This window comes from Acanthochromis polyacanthus, chromosome 21, assembly GCF_021347895.1.
Source record: "Acanthochromis polyacanthus isolate Apoly-LR-REF ecotype Palm Island chromosome 21, KAUST_Apoly_ChrSc, whole genome shotgun sequence".
Classification (NCBI taxonomy): Eukaryota; Metazoa; Chordata; class Actinopteri; family Pomacentridae; genus Acanthochromis; species Acanthochromis polyacanthus.
Genome location: NC_067133.1, coordinates 23747943 through 23765529, shown reverse-complemented (window position 1 = coordinate 23765529; position 17587 = coordinate 23747943). Strand labels below are relative to the sequence as shown.

The 17587-nt window shown below is 41.0% G+C and overlaps 2 protein-coding genes across 3 annotated transcripts in view; both read left to right on the top strand.

Annotated features, from left to right (window-relative positions):
* The window catches only part of ap2a1 (adaptor related protein complex 2 subunit alpha 1), a 46591-nt gene extending 39525 nt beyond the window's left edge, over positions 1-7066 (top strand). For both annotated transcript variants that reach the window (XM_051941292.1, XM_022218289.2), the window contains 4 exons: positions 559-675; positions 3602-3671; positions 4191-4325; positions 4845-7066. In XM_051941292.1, coding sequence (XP_051797252.1) covers positions 559-675; positions 3602-3671; positions 4191-4325; positions 4845-4922 — 400 coding nt within the window. In that variant the 3' untranslated portion in view covers positions 4923-7066. The remainder of the gene's footprint in view (positions 1-558; positions 676-3601; positions 3672-4190; positions 4326-4844) is intronic.
* A 2456-nt stretch (positions 7067-9522) lies between these two features.
* si:ch211-195b15.8 (dual specificity protein phosphatase 8) lies at positions 9523-12026 on the top strand. Its single transcript, XM_051941321.1, has 5 exons — positions 9523-9561; positions 9820-9914; positions 10437-10593; positions 10812-10935; positions 11850-12026. Exons 2-5 carry the CDS (start codon positions 9822-9824, stop codon positions 11878-11880), a joined length of 405 nt encoding a protein of 134 aa, XP_051797281.1. The 5' UTR covers positions 9523-9561; positions 9820-9821; the 3' UTR covers positions 11881-12026.
* Positions 12027-17587: the final 5561 nt, after the last annotated feature.

Below are 17587 nucleotides of genomic sequence, written 5' to 3'. Positions count from 1 at the left end.
ATCCGTGAGCAGAAGTTCCATGAGAGCAAGAGGAAGAGTTTGAGTTTGAGCGCAGGAAATCTGCACGAGCAGCATCGTAACCGAGTGCGAGGACACAGTTTGAGCACGCGCAGAGCAAATTTGAGCGCGAGAGCAGAGTTCTGAGAGACAATATCACGAAATCTGAGAATGAAATCGATAAATGCTGCCCTCAAATCAATTTAAAATGCTCTTGAATTATGATAGGAAATTTATTACATACTAGTAGACCAACTTTACACTCCAGGCCATTAACATCAGGGTCATCAACATCAAATGCTGCACCAAGATTGAGCAGACCTAAAGTGGAATGCATACTGGAATTGATGAACAAGAATTTATGTTGAAAATGGAATACACAACCCTACATTCGCAATAACTCAGACACACAAAAATAATGAGGTGTTAATTTCAACAAGGCTGAAATATGTCAACCAAAAACAGTAAGTACTGTTCACAAGAGAAATATGTCTTGTCCGAGTGGAGCTACAGCTAAAAACATTCTGACCTACTGTTTGTCTCCGTTTTTATTACGACCAGATACGGAGGAGCTCTGCAGAATTTGACCCTCAAACTGCCTGTGACCATCAACAAGTTCTTCCAGCCAACTGAGATGTCCTCACATGACTTCTTCCAGCGCTGGAAACAACTTAGCCAGTAAGTGTGTGTTGGTCTCAGTGTTTTGCCAGTGCATTTGTAGGGTTTTTCCACCAAGTTAGCCTGTTACACCCAGCCTAGGGGTTGCTGAAATGCAACATGAAGCTCCATCCTTCATATGTACCAAGCAGCCACAAAAGATAATTTCTCAGGGAATGATTCATTTATTTAAAATAAAAGCGATGTGGTTGAAAAGTAAAGGAGTGATAATACACTGCTCAAAAAAATTAAAGGAACACTTTTTAATCTAAGTATTGCCTCAAGTCAGTCAAACATGTGGGATACTGATCTGACCAAGTAAGTAACAGAGGTGGTTTTCAGTCAGTTTCAGTTGCTTTGGTGTTCATAAAATTAACAACAGATGCACTAGAGGGGTAACAATGAGACAACCCCCAAAACAGGAATGAGTTTACAGGTGAAGGCCACTGACATTTTTTCCTTCCTAATGTTTTCTGACTGTTTTTCACTAGTTTTGCATTTGGCTAGGGTCAGAGTCACTTCTGGTTGCATGAGGAGATACCTGGACCCTACAGAGGTTCCACAGACAGTCCAACTCCTCCAGGATGGCACATCAGTGTGTGCCATTGCCAGAAGGTTTGCTGTGTCTCCCAGCACATTCTCAAGCGCATGGAGGAGATTCCAGGAGACAGGCAGTTAGTCTGGGAGAGCTTGACAGGGCTGTCGAAGGTCCTCAACCCATCAGCAGGACAGGTATCTGCTCCTTTGTGCAAGGAGGAACAGGATGAGCACTGCAATAGCTCTACAAAATGAGCTCCAGCAGACCACTGGTGTGAATGTCTCTGATCAAACAATCAGAAAGAGATTTAATGAGAGTGGTCTGAGGGCCCAGTGTCCTCTAGTGCCCGCTGTGCTCGCTGACTGGCACCGTGGAGCTCGGCTGGCATTTGCCACAGAACACAGGAATTTGTAAGTCCACCACTGGTGCCCTGTGCTTTTCACAGATGAGAGCAGGTTCACGCTGAGTGCATGTGACAGGCATGAAAGGGTCTGGAGAAGCCGTGGAGAACATTATGCTGCCTGTAACATTGTTCAGCATGACCGGTTTGGTGGTGGGTCAGTGATGGTGTGGGGAGGCATGTCCATGGAGGGACGCACAGACCTCTACAGGCTGGACAATGGCATTCTGACTGCCTTTAGGTATCAGGATGAAATCCTTTGACCAACAGGATTTGTCAGACCCTACATTTCCTTTGTCAGACCCTACATTGGTGCAGTGGTCCTGGATTCCTTCTGGTGCACGACAATGCCCAGTCTTATGTGGTAAGAGAACTCATGCAGTTCCTGGAGGATGAAGAAACTGATACCAGTAGCTGGCCCCCATGCTCACCTGACCTGAATCCAATAGAACACCTTTGGAACATTATGTTTTGTTCCATCCGACACCATCAGGTTGCTCCTCAGACTGTCCAGGAGCTCAGCGATGCCCTGGTCCAGTTCTGGGAGGAGATACCCCAGGACACCATCTCTCGTCTCATTCAGAGCTTGTCCCGGCATCGTCAGTCATGCATACAAGCACATGGAGGCCATACAAACTACTGAATACCATTTTAAGTTAATGCCAAGGAATTTCAGCAAGATGGACCAGCCTGCCACATCAGGTTTTCACTTTGATTTTGGGGTGTCTTGAATTTAGCCCTCCTGGGGGTTGATAATTTTCATTTCCATCAAACAATGTGGCACTTTTCATTCCTAACACATTATCCAGTCCATATCAATACTAAAATCCAGTTAGTTTTTTTCTCCACATTTGAAATACGATATGGTTTCAAAGTGTTCCTTTAATTTTTTTCAGCAGTGTATATAAATTAACTTCACAGTGAGCCCAAGGCCAAAATGGCAAACAAGACCTACACTATTCTTCATAAGACGACTTACCCAACAAAATAAATTGGAAAAATAAACACAGAGTTTCACCTTAGGAAAAACATGGTTAAACAAAAGTGGCAATTCACTCCTACCATACATTACCACACTGTCAGACTTGACTATAATGAGCACACGCTGTGCTTGAGTTGTGTGTGCTAGTTGGGATTCAGGTGAAGGATGCCATACCCCTCTGACCTCGACGCAACATCATCCCTCCACCTTATGCACCGGTTTTTGCTGGTAGTTCGACCAATCCCACATTGACCCAACACCCCGGCATTCAGTCCCGTAGGTGGTATGGCGTAGCCCTATTTGAATATTTCATAGATATATGGAAAGGAAGCACATACAGAACAGAAAAAATACTATACACATATGGCTGCAGTCGTAACAGCCTGCTTCAACTGCACCATGCCATGCTACACCATAATGACGTGCGTTTCCACCACAACGTCACAATGGGAGCCACAACTGTTGTGCTTCTGCTTGGACGCAGGGCTGACCACAGCCAACAAATGATGGTCTCCACCCTGTGTCTGCAGATATGTGGTTGTGCCAGTGACTAGAGAGAGTGTTCTACTTTCTCAAGTCGCTTTGTTTCAGCTCTCAGTAATTTTGTTGCTTTCTGAATCTTGGTGGTTTTAAGTTGAGGAGTTAGTTGAGGATAAAACACCTAAACAAAAACTACTGCATACCCCGCACCCTACCCCTACATCCAAGAGTAAGAAAAAGAGAAAGGAAAGAAAAGCCAATTTTTGTTAGTTTTGCTGCTCTTCTAAATCAAAAATAATTTTTATCACTTTGCTGAGAGAGCAGCTGTGGTGTGCTGAGATAGGACAAGACCAACTTTTACTGTGGTTTGTGACTGGCACAACAACACATCATCACGGTGACTGACTTTCCCTTGCTGTGTACTGTAGAGGCAAAACACCTGCGCGATGCCAAAGTGCCTCTGCTGTTTGTGCCATGGTTTTTGTGCGACTCAACTGTGGAAAACTCCATCAGGATTTCTTTAAAGCTCCTGTTTGTCTCTCCTCAGGCCCCAGCAAGAAGCACAAAAGATATTCAAGGCCAACCACAGCATGGACACTGAAGTACTTAAGGCAAAGGTATAACCATGTGTAATTGCTCATTCTTCTGTGTTATTTCAGTAACTTCTTACTGGCTTAGTGGTTAAGGCTTTGGGCACTTAACAAACTGGGATATGCGAAAAGGCTAAATTTCCTTTTGTGGGATTTAAAAAAAAAAACAATGGCAAAAGAAATCTGCATACACAGTAAAGGCTCTACCTCTATATGTACAGTATCTAACACTTACAACCAGGCATTTGTATGTTGGTGAACTGCTTGGCTTTGTTTTCACATTATGTTAGATACTTCTGTGTATTTTTTTAAAAAATTGTATGAAAATCTATATTAACATCCTTAGTCCAGTCAACTCTTGTAACTTGCAGTAGTCAGATTTTTTTGGTGCAGCACATAAAATGTACCTAAATGGAAAAAATAATAAGATATAAACTAAAAATGTAATATAGCCAAGATGACAGATATATTTTGTTAATGTCTGAAATCTCATTTTTTCCTCCTTTATTCTTTGTGATTCATGTGCGGTGATATGTTTGTATGTAGCTGCTGGGATTAGGAACGGCCCTGCTGGACAATGTTGATCCAAACCCAGAGAACTACGTGTGTGCTGGAGTGATCCAGACCAAGGGCCAGCAGGTTGGCTGTCTGTTAAGACTGGAGCCAAATGCACAGGCACAGGTACAAGAAATATGCTCACTGAAAAGTAAACTATTCAGTAAATATTGCAGTACAGCAGATATAGTAGCTTGTACTTTCCTCATTAATTTCAAGTTAATCAAAACTCTTCCAACTAACCAGTGAGAGATGTTTTTTGTGTTTTCACCCTTCAGGATAAAAATGCCATTGATCTGGAGTTCTGTAGTACTACTGCTGATCTTGTTTCCGAAATTTGTATCTCTATGCAGGAACGCAGCAGTTTCCTTATGCTGCTATCCCACAGAGGAAATTATTGTATGTTTTGTGTTTTTAGTTCAGGCACACAGGCCTTACTTAGACAGCTTACCTTTTGGTACTTATTTCTTAAATTTGCTTTTCAAAATTATACAAGTAACCCCGATTTTTGTTGGGATGAACAATGCATAATTAAAAACTAAGAAATCCTCAAGTGTGGGCATGCCATAGCAGTTTTATGATCACTTCTTATTTTTTGTCCCAGACGAAATATTGGGTCTCTTCACTCTGTGTGTCTGTGTGTAGATGTATCGTCTGACTCTGCGCTGCAGCAAAGACTCTGTGTCCAGGCGTCTCTGTGAGCTGCTGGCCGAACAGTTCTAGAGTCCAGATCTCTACCATGACCAGTACTCCCACCATCCCCACCAGCGACCTCTCCTTCCAATCCTCCTGCCACACCTCTCCTCCTCCCTCCAACAGAGAGTCTTTGAGTAAAAAAGGTGTAACCTACATAAGGGAAAAAGCAGCCGCTGCTAGCAGCAGCAGCAGCAATATTATTGTCATTATTCTTGTCCCAGATTCTGATTCCAGTTCATCTTCTACTTGTTTATTAACATGATGCTTCATTCTTGTTTTTGTTGGTTTACCTGTGTAGCTGGTGTGTGTATGGCCAGGAGTGTGAGTGTGTGTTTGTGCCTGTGTGCCTGCATTTGTGTCCCATGGTTGTGCTGGGGTCTCATTCTACTCCATCCTGATTGCTCTGTAGTACTGATGCTTTGAATTTCTGTATGTGTGTGAGAGAGAGATTTAATTTGTAGAACATTCCTTGAAGTCAAATGGGAGAAGCTGTTAGTTGTGCACATACCCCACCAACCAAAATAACACAAGCTATTATATGACCCCCATAATTCCTACCAATGAAATGAGACCTGGGGGTTTATCAAGCATTCCCACTAAAAATGCTCTTATGATACTGGATCTTCTCTGTGACCCTCCAGTGTGAGCTCCCTTACTTTTCCACTAAATGGCCTCATTCCTCTCATAAAACCCTATAATGAGTAGCCGTTTGTTTCAATGAAGTATTGCACTTGTTTGTTATTGATGTGTATGTAAATATGTGCCAGTGAATGACTTTATTGCTTTCTGAGACATTCCCATCGTACTTTTTTTTTTTTTTTTTTTTAGAGTGCTGTTGATTATTTAATCCAGGCTGCCCAAGTAGAAGGATGGCACAGAGAAGGTATTATGTGGAAGAGGGGTACAGGGATGAGACCTGCAGTGTCAAAACTATCTTTAAGACCCATCAGAGTCAGTCTCATCCACGACCTGGAACATAGTTCTAGATGCTTGTCATTGAAAAGGTTAGGGGACATTTGTGAGCAGGTCTTTATTGGAAGTAGAGAAGTTTATAAGGTGTGCACATAATTTTCATCATTGTGGTCTTTAACCTTATCTAACTGGCACATTGTTTTGGGAACACTTAAGATAAAACACAAATCTGATAATGTGTGGTTTGTCCAAGCAAAGTTTTCAAATGTTGCTTCTCTAAGACCAGGCTTACAGAGGTGATAGTTATGCTTTATTTAAAATCCTCAAGTAGCATGCTTTAGTTTTATAAGACAGAAGATTTTGACTCCTGTGCTGAGCAGTGCACAGCTACTTGCCTAAGCTTTTCAGTGGGAAGCATCTGGGCCTGTGGTTGAGACATGAACAGGGATGAATACATTTTAGAGACATCATGGTTCTACAAGATGCTGGTACTGGTTTAGGTTGCTGCACCAGTGTATGTATAGAGACCTGTTGAAGTTCTAAATAAGTGCACAGCTTTAGCTATGATTAGAATAGAGCAAAATACATACACCATATAGCCACCTAAAAGGATATAACAGTTTTGTACTCAGGCAGTACAAAGGCCACTGCAGCAGCTAAATCCAGCACCCACCTGGAACAAAATGAGTCTTTCCACACATTCATATCCCTGCTTCTTCAGCCCAGCATTATTATCAGTAATGCTGATATTTCAGGTGTGTACTCAACCACAGCTGTAAATGTTTAGAGAATACAGATGTTGAACAAATTCAGAATGCTTAGTCATTCATCCACAACTTTATAACTCTATCTGGGCTTCCTGTCACACACAAGCACTGACATTGTGGGAGAGGACAGGATGTAAGACACCCAGATGTCCATGACAACTACAGGGGACTCGGTATGCATGTGTGTGAATGTGAGTGTGGCTGTAAGCAGGTTAAAAAAAAGAAAAAAAGCCTAAAGACATTTCTAATACATAGTCACAGTACATTCTGTGGCTGCACAGCAATCACAGGACATTGAATTTATAGTGAAAAATGTAGTCTTTTTGTCATTCTGTGAGTGTGTGTACGTGAGTTTGTGTGTGTGTCTATGCAGTATCCACTAGCTAATGCAGCCTCATGTATCGGTGTTAAGAACCTGTCCAATACCTGTGTTAGAATTAAGATTTACTCTGTAATGAAAAATGTGAAAGTAAAACTATGCCATATATCTGACTAGATGCCTCCTGTTTTTTATGATGTAGCCTACATGGCCTCCATCATTTAAGAGCATCACTCTGTAATTCTGAGATTCTTAGAATGTAGCATTTACAGTGATTGGTCTCTGTCAGCCCGTGATTATTTTCAAGGCAAAAACTTTAAATTACTAAAATGTTGTAATAGTCTGTAATACATTTTTAGAGGTTTAATCAATAGGAGTGTCTAGTCTAGCTGCAACCAATCATCAGTTCATTTTGGTAGTTTGGTGGATTTAGTACTGGAGGCAAATACATTTTCCCACTGCCCCAGTTGGTGCTAGACAACCTTTCTCCTTACACTGTTAGATATATATCCTTCAGTTTACTCTTTACTTCAATGTACTCTGTAGCTTAAATGTGATATAATCAATGATAAAAATCTTTTCACACTGTGTTTTTAGATTAAAGTCCACCAAAACTAAGGCAAAAGTAAGATCACTTCATTCAAGGGATACCTGACAATATACTGTAAATAGGAATACTCAGCACTGAACAACAAAAGCTGCATTGATCCGTCCCATTATATTATATGCTTTTTGTTTTGCTTTGTGTGCAAATTAAGAGTGGTAACATTTTTAAAAAAAACATAAGTTTATGATTTAAAAGTGCTTTCATACATCAGAAACGCGACACAAGTCAGCAAAACACAACCATTAGCCCACATTAGCTTTGCATAACACAGTGAAAGTCTAAGAAGTTTTCACATGGACCAATGTTATCGTCAGGTAGCTTGTTTTTTGTGGTTCTGTCTATCTTTCACTGTGACTCTGACACAGCAGACAAAACAGACACAAACAGTATGTACGAAAGCAAACTGGACACACTGAAGTACAGGCAAAGCAGAAGAATGCAGAGAAAAAGCAGAAGATTTATTACACTGAGCTGAGATATTCTTGTGGGGCACTGCTGAGAGGTCCAGACTGCACTCTTGCTTTACAGTGAGGTATGGAAATCACAGTTGTGTATATATGCCGGGGGGACCACTAGTTTCGAAGTGAGAGACTCATACATGCTAACATGTCCAAGATCAGGACTGGCTACCAATGTGTCGAATAGAGAAGCTCAAATTGCAACATACAAGGGGGAATGTGACTTTAGTCTCTGTCAAGGATGCCATTACTTCACTGTGTCTTCACTTACCAAATATTAAAGCTGCCATATTAATGTTCAAAATCTTGTCTATAGAACCTTTTAAAAAGTTGAGCATTGCATCATCTCATTGAGTATTTAATAATAATCTGTGGGATTTTTGTATATAAACCTGATGCTTGCTGCAATTATTGCAGTCTGGTGGGTCTAAATCATTTTGACTGCAAACTTTCCCTTGTAAAACCACAATCAACACCTAAAATACAGATCTTCCTTTAGTGGCAGTTTACTGTCCTAAGTCAGACATGACCCACTGGACAAATGATCCACAAACCATTAACCTGAAAGGGCTTCTTGTTTCTATCCTACTTTAGTCTTGGTACTCCGACTGCAGTCCATCTTGTTCGATCAGAGCCACAGCTTTTGTCTGCTAGTCATACTGCATGCTGTTCAGTAAACTGACAACTCGGTTATCAGTTATCATCTAGTCGGCAAATCAGGGGCTGATGAATGGCTCCTGACAATGATATATCTTTAAAATTTGGAATGAATAGTTTTCACTGCGTCAGAATGGTATCCATCCATTCTCTATACACCACCGCGACCCTAGTGAGGATAAAGCGGTGTATCAAGAATGGATGGATGGACTTCATGATATACTATGTAATAATTATTACTTCTGTGACTTACACTTTAAGATTTCAGTATAATTATGACTTAAGTTCTCAAACAATTCATTAATATATTTCTGTGTTTAAGACTTTCTACCTCATAATTATTAGATGTTTGCTAAGCCTCAAAATAATGACATTCTGCTTTTAGTATTTTATCATTGGGGCTTAAATAATACTGACTTAGATCATTTAGTCACTTATGACCTAACATGTCAGTATTATGAGATATTAAGTCATTATTTTTTTTGCAAAATCATAGCCAGACTCTTCTTCTTATGAAATACTAAGTCATTATTATGTCACATTGTGGCCAGAGTTCTCATCGTATATGCAAAATCAAAGCTCTCTCATACTTGAAAAGCACTACGCTATATTTTTTTGCACTGAAGTGTTTTGAGGTAGTGCTTAGGCTGTGTTTCCTGCCTGCTTCCCCCATTTCTGCTGCTGAGAACAGAGCGAGCTCATACAGCGGACATGCGTCTGCGCGTCTATCACTCCTGGAAAGCGCTGATTGGCTGAAGATGACATCATCCACCTCGAATCTATTGTTGGAAAGAGGATGAGCTCATCGTTGAGAAGCCAGTTTCAGAGAGGAAAATGATGAGAACGGGGGACGCAGCAGAAGAAGACAGTCGTTTAATGTGAAGAGGACAGAAAGCTTCTGCAGACCTCTGCAAGAGAGGACATTACACAAGGACGCATTAAGTAGGTAATATTAAGTAGTAAATCGTGGTTTTGCGAGAAAAAACAGGTATTAAAACAGTCTATTTTCACGGTTTGCTGGATTTTTTACCAACTGGATTATTTGTGTTACGGTTACAAAATTTGCGCGGATAAAGCTCTCAGACACTCACCTGATGGCGCAAACTAATATTTAGGGTATTATGAACAACTTTGACACTTAATTTTAGACCGTCGAAGTTGCAAAAAAATTCCACCATTACATGTGGTGCGTGTTGTGCTGCAGATATGGTTTGGTCCCGGGAGAGAGATGCGGATCGTCCTCCGCTGTCCGTCATCCTGCCGCAGCTCTACCTCGGAGCGGAGAGCGACGTTACGCAGGTAAGAGGAAGATCTCTGCACATACACACAGCGCAAAACATGGTGATCTGTTCAGAAAATTACAGAAATTTAAACTTCACTAATCAGTCAATCAGTCATCACTAAATCTAGCGTTGACTTCTACACACTTCTACACATAAACACACATAAAACCAGATAAACAGCACAGTAAAAGTACAGAAATATTATTTAAACAATGAGTTTCAGTATAAGTATGAAATGGTGTGTGAACGTTTTGAAGATGTGGGTACAAATGGTGCTCAGGTTGCCTTTTCCAAGAAGTTCATTTTGTATCTGTTTTTGGTGATAGGAATCTAAAAAGACAACCACAGGGTAAGACCGGAAACTGTGGCTGTACAGGGGAACTGTCACACTGATTGCCTGTTTTTTTGTTTTGTTTTTTTGTTGTTGAACATGTCAATATAATGTAGAGGACTAAAAGTACATTTTCTTCTGAAATGTAGTGGAACATAGAATAATGTTGTGTGTGTGTGTGTGGTGTGTGTGTGTGTGTTTGGTAAGGACAGGCTAGCCTCTCTGGGTATCTCCTATGTGCTCAGTGTGAGCCGCTGCAGCCCCAGCCCTCCTTTTTGCCTCCTTCAGATACCTTCGCGTCCCAATGATGATTCCCTGTGGGACAACCTGCTGCCTTGGATCCCCCAGGCACTGCACTTCATCGTCAGAACTCTAACTTCCTCTCCGTCTTGCAATATCTCTGCACAAGCAACCACTAACTTCATAAGCTGTTTTTCTTGTTGATTTCCTCCAGTCTCTTATGCAAATATTCCTAAAACAAACAGTCATATTTTAAAAAAAAATGATATTGATCATAATAACCTGTACATTTGTTCTCACTTTGCAGCTTTGCTAACTGCTGCTCTGTGTTTTTGTGTTCAGATGCAGCCATGTCTTCTGGAGCCTCAGTGTTGGTGCACTGTGCGGCGGGAATCTCTCGCTCACCGGCTCTAGCTGTAGCCTACATTATGTACAGCCTGGAAATGGACCTAGACCATGCATACAGGTGAGGGTGTTCACCACATTCATACAGCAATTTGACCTGAGCAGACACAGTTGTACACTATTAAAATTAATTGCATCATGCAAGAAATACTAAAAAACCCCAAACCTACTGGCTTATTTTCTAAAGTGTCAAATACTTTATAACTGGCCATGATTTCACTTATCATAGAAAAATGGAGATACAGCAGTTCTAACATTTTTCTCTCTACCACCTTGCGTTATTACCAGAAGTTATTTTACCTTCACAGTGTTACACTGGTCCATTAGAAATGGCCTTTAACAATCTCTAACACTGAATGAATTTACATTTATGGGCAGAACTGCAGTATAAGTTAAATTTTACACACTGCACTCAAAAGATCTGAGACTGTTAATGCTGGACATGCACGGAGTGCGTCAGAAGATCACTTTACAGCGTGACATCAGAAGCAGACATGTAACAGATGTTTTTGTGATGGCTGAAAGGTGCACATTTGCAGTTTCACCATGGAACTCCAAGTGGAGCAGAGAGCAAACATCAAATTCTGTTGTCAGTCAGTAAACGGGATCATGATCAGACCTTCATGTGACCCATTATCACTTGTAACAAAATTTTGGTTGTGGATCCTCCAGGATCAGACAGACTTCTACTGTAACATTCTGAGTTGTATAACGGAGAACACTGAGTGCAAACAAGCTGAACTGGAGCGCGACAAATACGGATCCTGCAACTGCGTTGTGCGCCTGGTCAACTGTGGTGACTACCCAACACTATTTTGGCTGCAGCAGCACAATCCCTAACTACTCACCAGATTTAGCTCACTGGAACTTTGTACTCTTTTCCCAAAATGAAATCATGTTGAAGGGCTACTGTTTTGACACAGTTTAAGAGTTACGATTCCATCGCGGATGCTGCTTGACCTGTTCTCATTACAGAACTTCCAGGAGAGTTACAGGGGTTGCATGAGCACTGTGCCCTCCTGCACAAGGAGACTACACTGATAAAGATGATGGTCAGTTTTAATCAGGCATGGCTTTTGTTTCATAGGCACAGTCTGAATTTTTTCATTGCACATTTTTCACTGACTGTCTTTCTTCATATTTTTCTCTTCCCTTTTAAAATCTCTCAATTCCAACAGGAACCCTTTTACCTTTTTAACATGTCTGTATGGTATTTTTATCAACAATCAGTGAAGAAAATAAAAAGTAAACAACATGATTTCCACCTTGAAACTGCTGTGCATCTTATTCCGATTGCAAAAACACAGATTCAGATTTCCAGGGTTTCATACATAGCAAATCTAAGAATCAGTCTTGTCAGTTGGCAGGGTGCAGAGCTACATATAAGAAGTGGTTGGCAGATGTATTATTTTCATGAATAAAAAAAGAAAAAAAATGTAACCTTGAAAACATGTCATGAGTCTTTAGATATTCAATCAATGACCAAAGAGGGAATTTTATACACAGGTTCAGATGTGCACATTTTACATGTAGTCATAAATCTAAAAAAAAGAAAAAAAAAAAAGAAAAACTCAAATCATACAACTTAAATAAAGAGAAAGCAAAAAAAAATTCAATTGTTAAGGAGGAAGGGAAGGCCAGGGAAGAAAACCCAGCTTCCTGAAGGAATAAATAACATTCTACACCAACCTGCATCCATCAGAACACTATCAAAACTAACTAAGCTGTTTTTTTGAACCATTGCTCTGCAACAGCACACTAAAGAATAAACAAACCAAAAATATATATAAAAGTAGCAGCTGATGAATTATCCAGTGGCCTTACTCCAAAAAAACTAAGCAATGTAACCCTATAGCATGTGTTTTGAGTTTTACAAGCAGTATTGTTGTAGCTCTACTCTTCAACAGACTAATTGCTGATATTGGGGGGGAATTAAGACTGACCTATCAAATATATACTGCCATAATTACACCTCCCCAGTAAATCCACACTTTACCATATATACCACATACAGACATTTTACTAACATACTCAACAGACCCATAAGGACATACAATGAATACTGTATGTGTGCATTCTACCTTAACATGTACCAACCTGAGATAGACTCACCTACTATGATGCTCATTATTTACTCTGTTACATTAACTCTTCTTTTAATCCTTTATGTTTTATTGCTTGTTTTTCGTACTGTTTAGTTACTGTAATTGTTGCTGTAGATCAGTGTAGAAGTCAACCACAGTCTGGTGTGCGCTATAAAATGTAAGTAGCCCCTAACCTACGTCATGTCTGTCCTCTTTAACAGGTTTGTGAAGAGCGTCGGCCCTCCATCTCACCAAACTTTCAAAACTTCCTGGGTCAGCTGCAGCACTTCCAAGGTGGCTCTGAGCCAGAAACCTCTGGTGGTGGCTTCATCATCCATCGCCTGGACATCACCTGCCATCCATGAATGACAGAGTTAGCTACACTCATTGCAGTCAGAACTACAATTATCAAGTGGACAGTGTCACTGGGGATTCAGCACAACTCAAAGACAAAACACAACAGAAACAGTCACTTTCAGATGCCAACGGAAACCACCAACAGAGAATTGAGACTCTTGATCTGACTGGTGTCAAAATCAGCAGCATGTGCAGACACGATGTGAGATTCCAGCTTCAAACCCTTGTGAGCCCATCAAAGCAGTACCAAAGCCTGCAAAACTACAACTCCCATCAAGCACTGCTTCTTTATTAGAGAAACGTAAAAGCCTCTCGCTTGCTTTGACCCCTTTGGGAATGTGTCCTCTCTCCCCACCAAGCAGCAGTGAACAAGCAAGAGGCACTACCACATCAAAAACTGTCCACAATAGGGAGACAGAAAAGAAGCCTGAGGCAAAGACACTTAGTCATACAGGCAGATACAGGCAGGCAGGAAACACCCACAAGGAACAGAGTCCCTCCCACAGCAAGTGCAGCAGAGCTGAAGTGAAGGAGCAGGGCCTACTGTCACCGTTCAGCTTCACTTTGAACAAGCTACTTGGGTGGGGGGAGAGAGTGATACTGGGAGGCCTTTTTGTCCACCCTGTGAGGATGGGACAGCCTGCACTACCATATAGGTGCTAAGAGTGCACAATACGGCTTCGAGGGGGCTATATCTGTGCATGTTTGGCAAAAAACAACAACATACCACACATGTGATGTACATATGTACTGAAAGAACCAGTGTCTTCTATTTATTTATTGCAGAGCTGAATATCTAAACTGTACTTGACAAGAAATCTCCACACAAGTAGGTATTGACCATGGTAAGCTTGTCTTGCTATTTGCAAGGTGCCATTATTTTAAAAGACTTTGGCACAGTGGCTTGGATTGTATTTACTGATGATTAAAGATGACATTTCAACCATGATTTATTGTCTTATTGTCAGGAGTCAGTTTAGAGCAGACCTTCTCAACATAGCTACCAAGCTTTTAATTGTCTTTAGTCTCATTACCCCAGAAAAGAGAGCTGCTGAATTATCTCATCAGTAAAATCCATGTGAATCAGTATTTCAGAATACATTCATCCATTCTCTATACACCGCTTTATCCGCACTAGGGTCACGGGGGTGCTGGAGCCTATCCCAGCTGACTCAGGCGAAGGTAGGGGACACCCTGGACAGGTCACCATTCTGTTGCAGGGGCTACATATACAGACAAACAATCACTCTCGCCTTCACACCTACGGGCAATTTAGAGTAATCAATTAACCTCAACATATGTTTGGACTGTGGGAGGAAGCCGAAGTGCCCGGAGAAAACCCACTCCATGCACAGGAGAACATGTAAACTCCATGCAGAAAAATCCCGGAAAGCCGGGACGTGAACCAGGGATCTTCTTGCTGCAAGGCGAAAGTCCTAACAACTACGTCACTGTGCAGCCCCAGTATTTCAGAATGTAATTGAAAAATGTATTTAGGGATATGTACCACAACAGCAAAATTAGAATCTCATAGTTAGTACTCTTTCATAATTTTATGTCAAAATCCAGCTCTGAAACATTTTTTTTTAGCTGATCTTGTGCATGGTCCTAAATTTGTTTTACCATAATTAGATGATCTAATAGCACATTGTGGGCCACATAATTGACTAGTTGACTGATACTGTTCACTAGGGGGCAGCAGTTATGTAAAATTATATTCTACAGGTTTACGTCAGTGTTTTGTTGTCATATTGTTTTATTTCTCAGTATCTAATTAAGAAGGCAACATTTGTGAGAGGTTCTTTTAGGATTATACTGCAGGCTGTTTTAGAATTATACTGAAGGTGAAGGATAGTTCCTTCCTCTTTATAAGTGATAGGCCACAGAGTTACAGCAGCTTGAATAAGTACTGATTTGACAATTATGACTAATAAGTACAAATTTTTGCACACACATATTTATGCAGCAATACGAAGCTATCCACAATATATATTGAACAAAACTGGGTTGTTTTATTAAGTTAAGCTATTGTTCCATTCCATTTATATCAGCATCATTTTCAGATTGGTATCTGTTGGAAACACAAATCCTTAATAAGTTGTTATTATCATATTTATTTCGATTTACATGAACTTTGTATTCGCATTGTTACCCACAATATATTTAGGCTAGTGTTATAAGCCAAAAATACATTTTGGATATATTTAATCATATTTTTACAGTAATAAATAATCTATAATTCCTTAAAAGGATATGAAAACGAGGGCTGCACAGTGGTGTGGTAGTTAGCACTTATGCCTTGCAGGTAGAAGATCCTGTGTGTGTGTGTGTGTGTGTGTGTGTGTGTCGCGTCTCGGCCTTCCCGGGATCTTTCTCCATGGAGTTTTCGCATGTTCTCCCTGTGCATTGGGTGGGCTTTCTCTGGGTTACTCCGCTTCCTCCCACAATTTAAAAATAAGCTGAGGTAATTGATTAATTTATTCTAAACTCCCCATAGGTGTGAATGCGAGTGTGATTGTTTGTCTGTATATGTAGCCCAGGGACAGACTGGCGACCTGTCCAGGGTGTCCCCTACCTTGCCCCAAGTCACCTGGGATAGACTCCAACTCCCCCTCCCCCACACCCTAATGAGGATTAAGCGGTATGGATATGAAACATTTTTATTTGCTGTTACCATGATGTCATAAATCGTTGTTTCCCCTAATGTAATGTTGTCTTGGGGCGCAGATTTCAAAGCAGGATAGCTTCTTTCCACACAGAAATATAGGTGCCACAGGGTTTCACATAACATATCTTTAAGATGACGTTATGAAGAATTTGCTTACTTATTAACCGAGGGTTGTGAAACATTTGGTCTTGTGCCAAATAAACACTTGATGTGAGGCAACAGGGCAACAGTCTCTCCGTTTACAAGATTGTGTGGAATAGTGTTGATCTGACGTATATGAGGCTGACGTGATGTCACAGTTAGTCCAAATGACCAAATAAGGAAACTGACAACGAAATAGGATTTATTATGGTCAGAGTGACTTTAATGAGGAGCAAGCAGCAGTGGTGGGCAGTTGGGGTCGATGTGTAGCTGTTCTGAAGCACACCTCGACAATAGTGGACGAGCTGCTTCATTTTCTTAAGGAAAGAGAAAAGAGGAAGCAGTTCGCCCGCAGAAGCAGCTGCCTGGAGGCCAAAGAGAAAAGAGCAAAACGAGAAAAGGAGCCAGCAACGACACCGCCGCGATTCTGAGCTCAAGTGAAGCGAAAAGGCGTCGTTCTTGAAGTAGATGATTGTTGGTCGGACCAATAGTGGAACTCCTAGCACGACTTTGGTTTTTCACGTGTGGAGCTCAACTCCGTGGTTGTGCGCTGAAAACGTCGATGAAGAAAATAAGTTTCAGTTTGAAGTGGCACCGTGTTGGTGTTCTTTTGCTAACTTGAACGTTTCCCAGGCGGATTTCAGCAGCACTTCGGGTTGGCTTTTTATCCGCTGGTGTGATAGTGTTTGTACAGGACAATCCCAGTTCAAAATGAGTGGAAGAAGAGGAAAGATTCAAACTGGTGGTTGTGGGAGGAGGAGGGTAGGGTAAGAGCGCGCTGACCATTCCAGTTTATCCAGGTACTGACTCTACTACATGATTACACAGCTGTCATGTATAGGAATACCAGCAACTTATGTTAGATTTTTCAATGTCCTTTGAAAAGACTTATTGACTATGCAAGTAATCATACAAATCTACTGCATTGTTTGCAGTGTGTAGTCCACTACAGAGAGCATCATGTCGGCTTAGTTTCGTTAAAGTTGTGTTGCATTCTTGTCACACGGTATCAGTGGTGACAGAAATAAGCATAGGTCTACGTAGAATCATGTTTGCTGTGACTGGAACCTACAGCAACTATGAACGATTGTAGTTGAAATTTACTGTTTCACTTGTCATGACTTGCAGTTGAATGTTAAGAAATGTCACATTTTTCATGTCTGGCTGTGACAGACTGGTCACATCACCTCAACACCAACATAACAGAATATGATATTGATATTTCCTGCATTCAACACAAGATCAAAAAGTGTCAGTCTGAAAGGCAGTGAAACACATTCAAAACTATGAATGTGAAGTATATGGGATTTGTTCTAAACTGCACTGGTTCGTAACTGACCAGAACTGACTGATCAAAAGACAGTAGTTGATCAGGGGAGAGCTCTGCAGTGTTGACTTGTCACTCAGGGCATGTTGACATATTTTAAGTCTGCAGCAATTTGCCAGCAAAGCAGTACCTGTGC

Excerpts from the sequence above, each read along its gene's own strand:
- si:ch211-195b15.8 (XM_051941321.1), top strand. The coding sequence starts at position 9,822 with ATGGTTTGGTCCCGGGAGAGAGATGCGGATCGTCCTCCGCTGTCCGTC. Across the intron at positions 9,915-10,436 it reads CGGAGAGCGACGTTACGCAG|GACAGGCTAGCCTCTCTGGG; the intron begins GTAAGAGGAAGA and ends GTGTTTGGTAAG. Across the intron at positions 10,936-11,849 it reads GACCTAGACCATGCATACAG|AACTTCCAGGAGAGTTACAG; the intron begins GTGAGGGTGTTC and ends TTCTCATTACAG.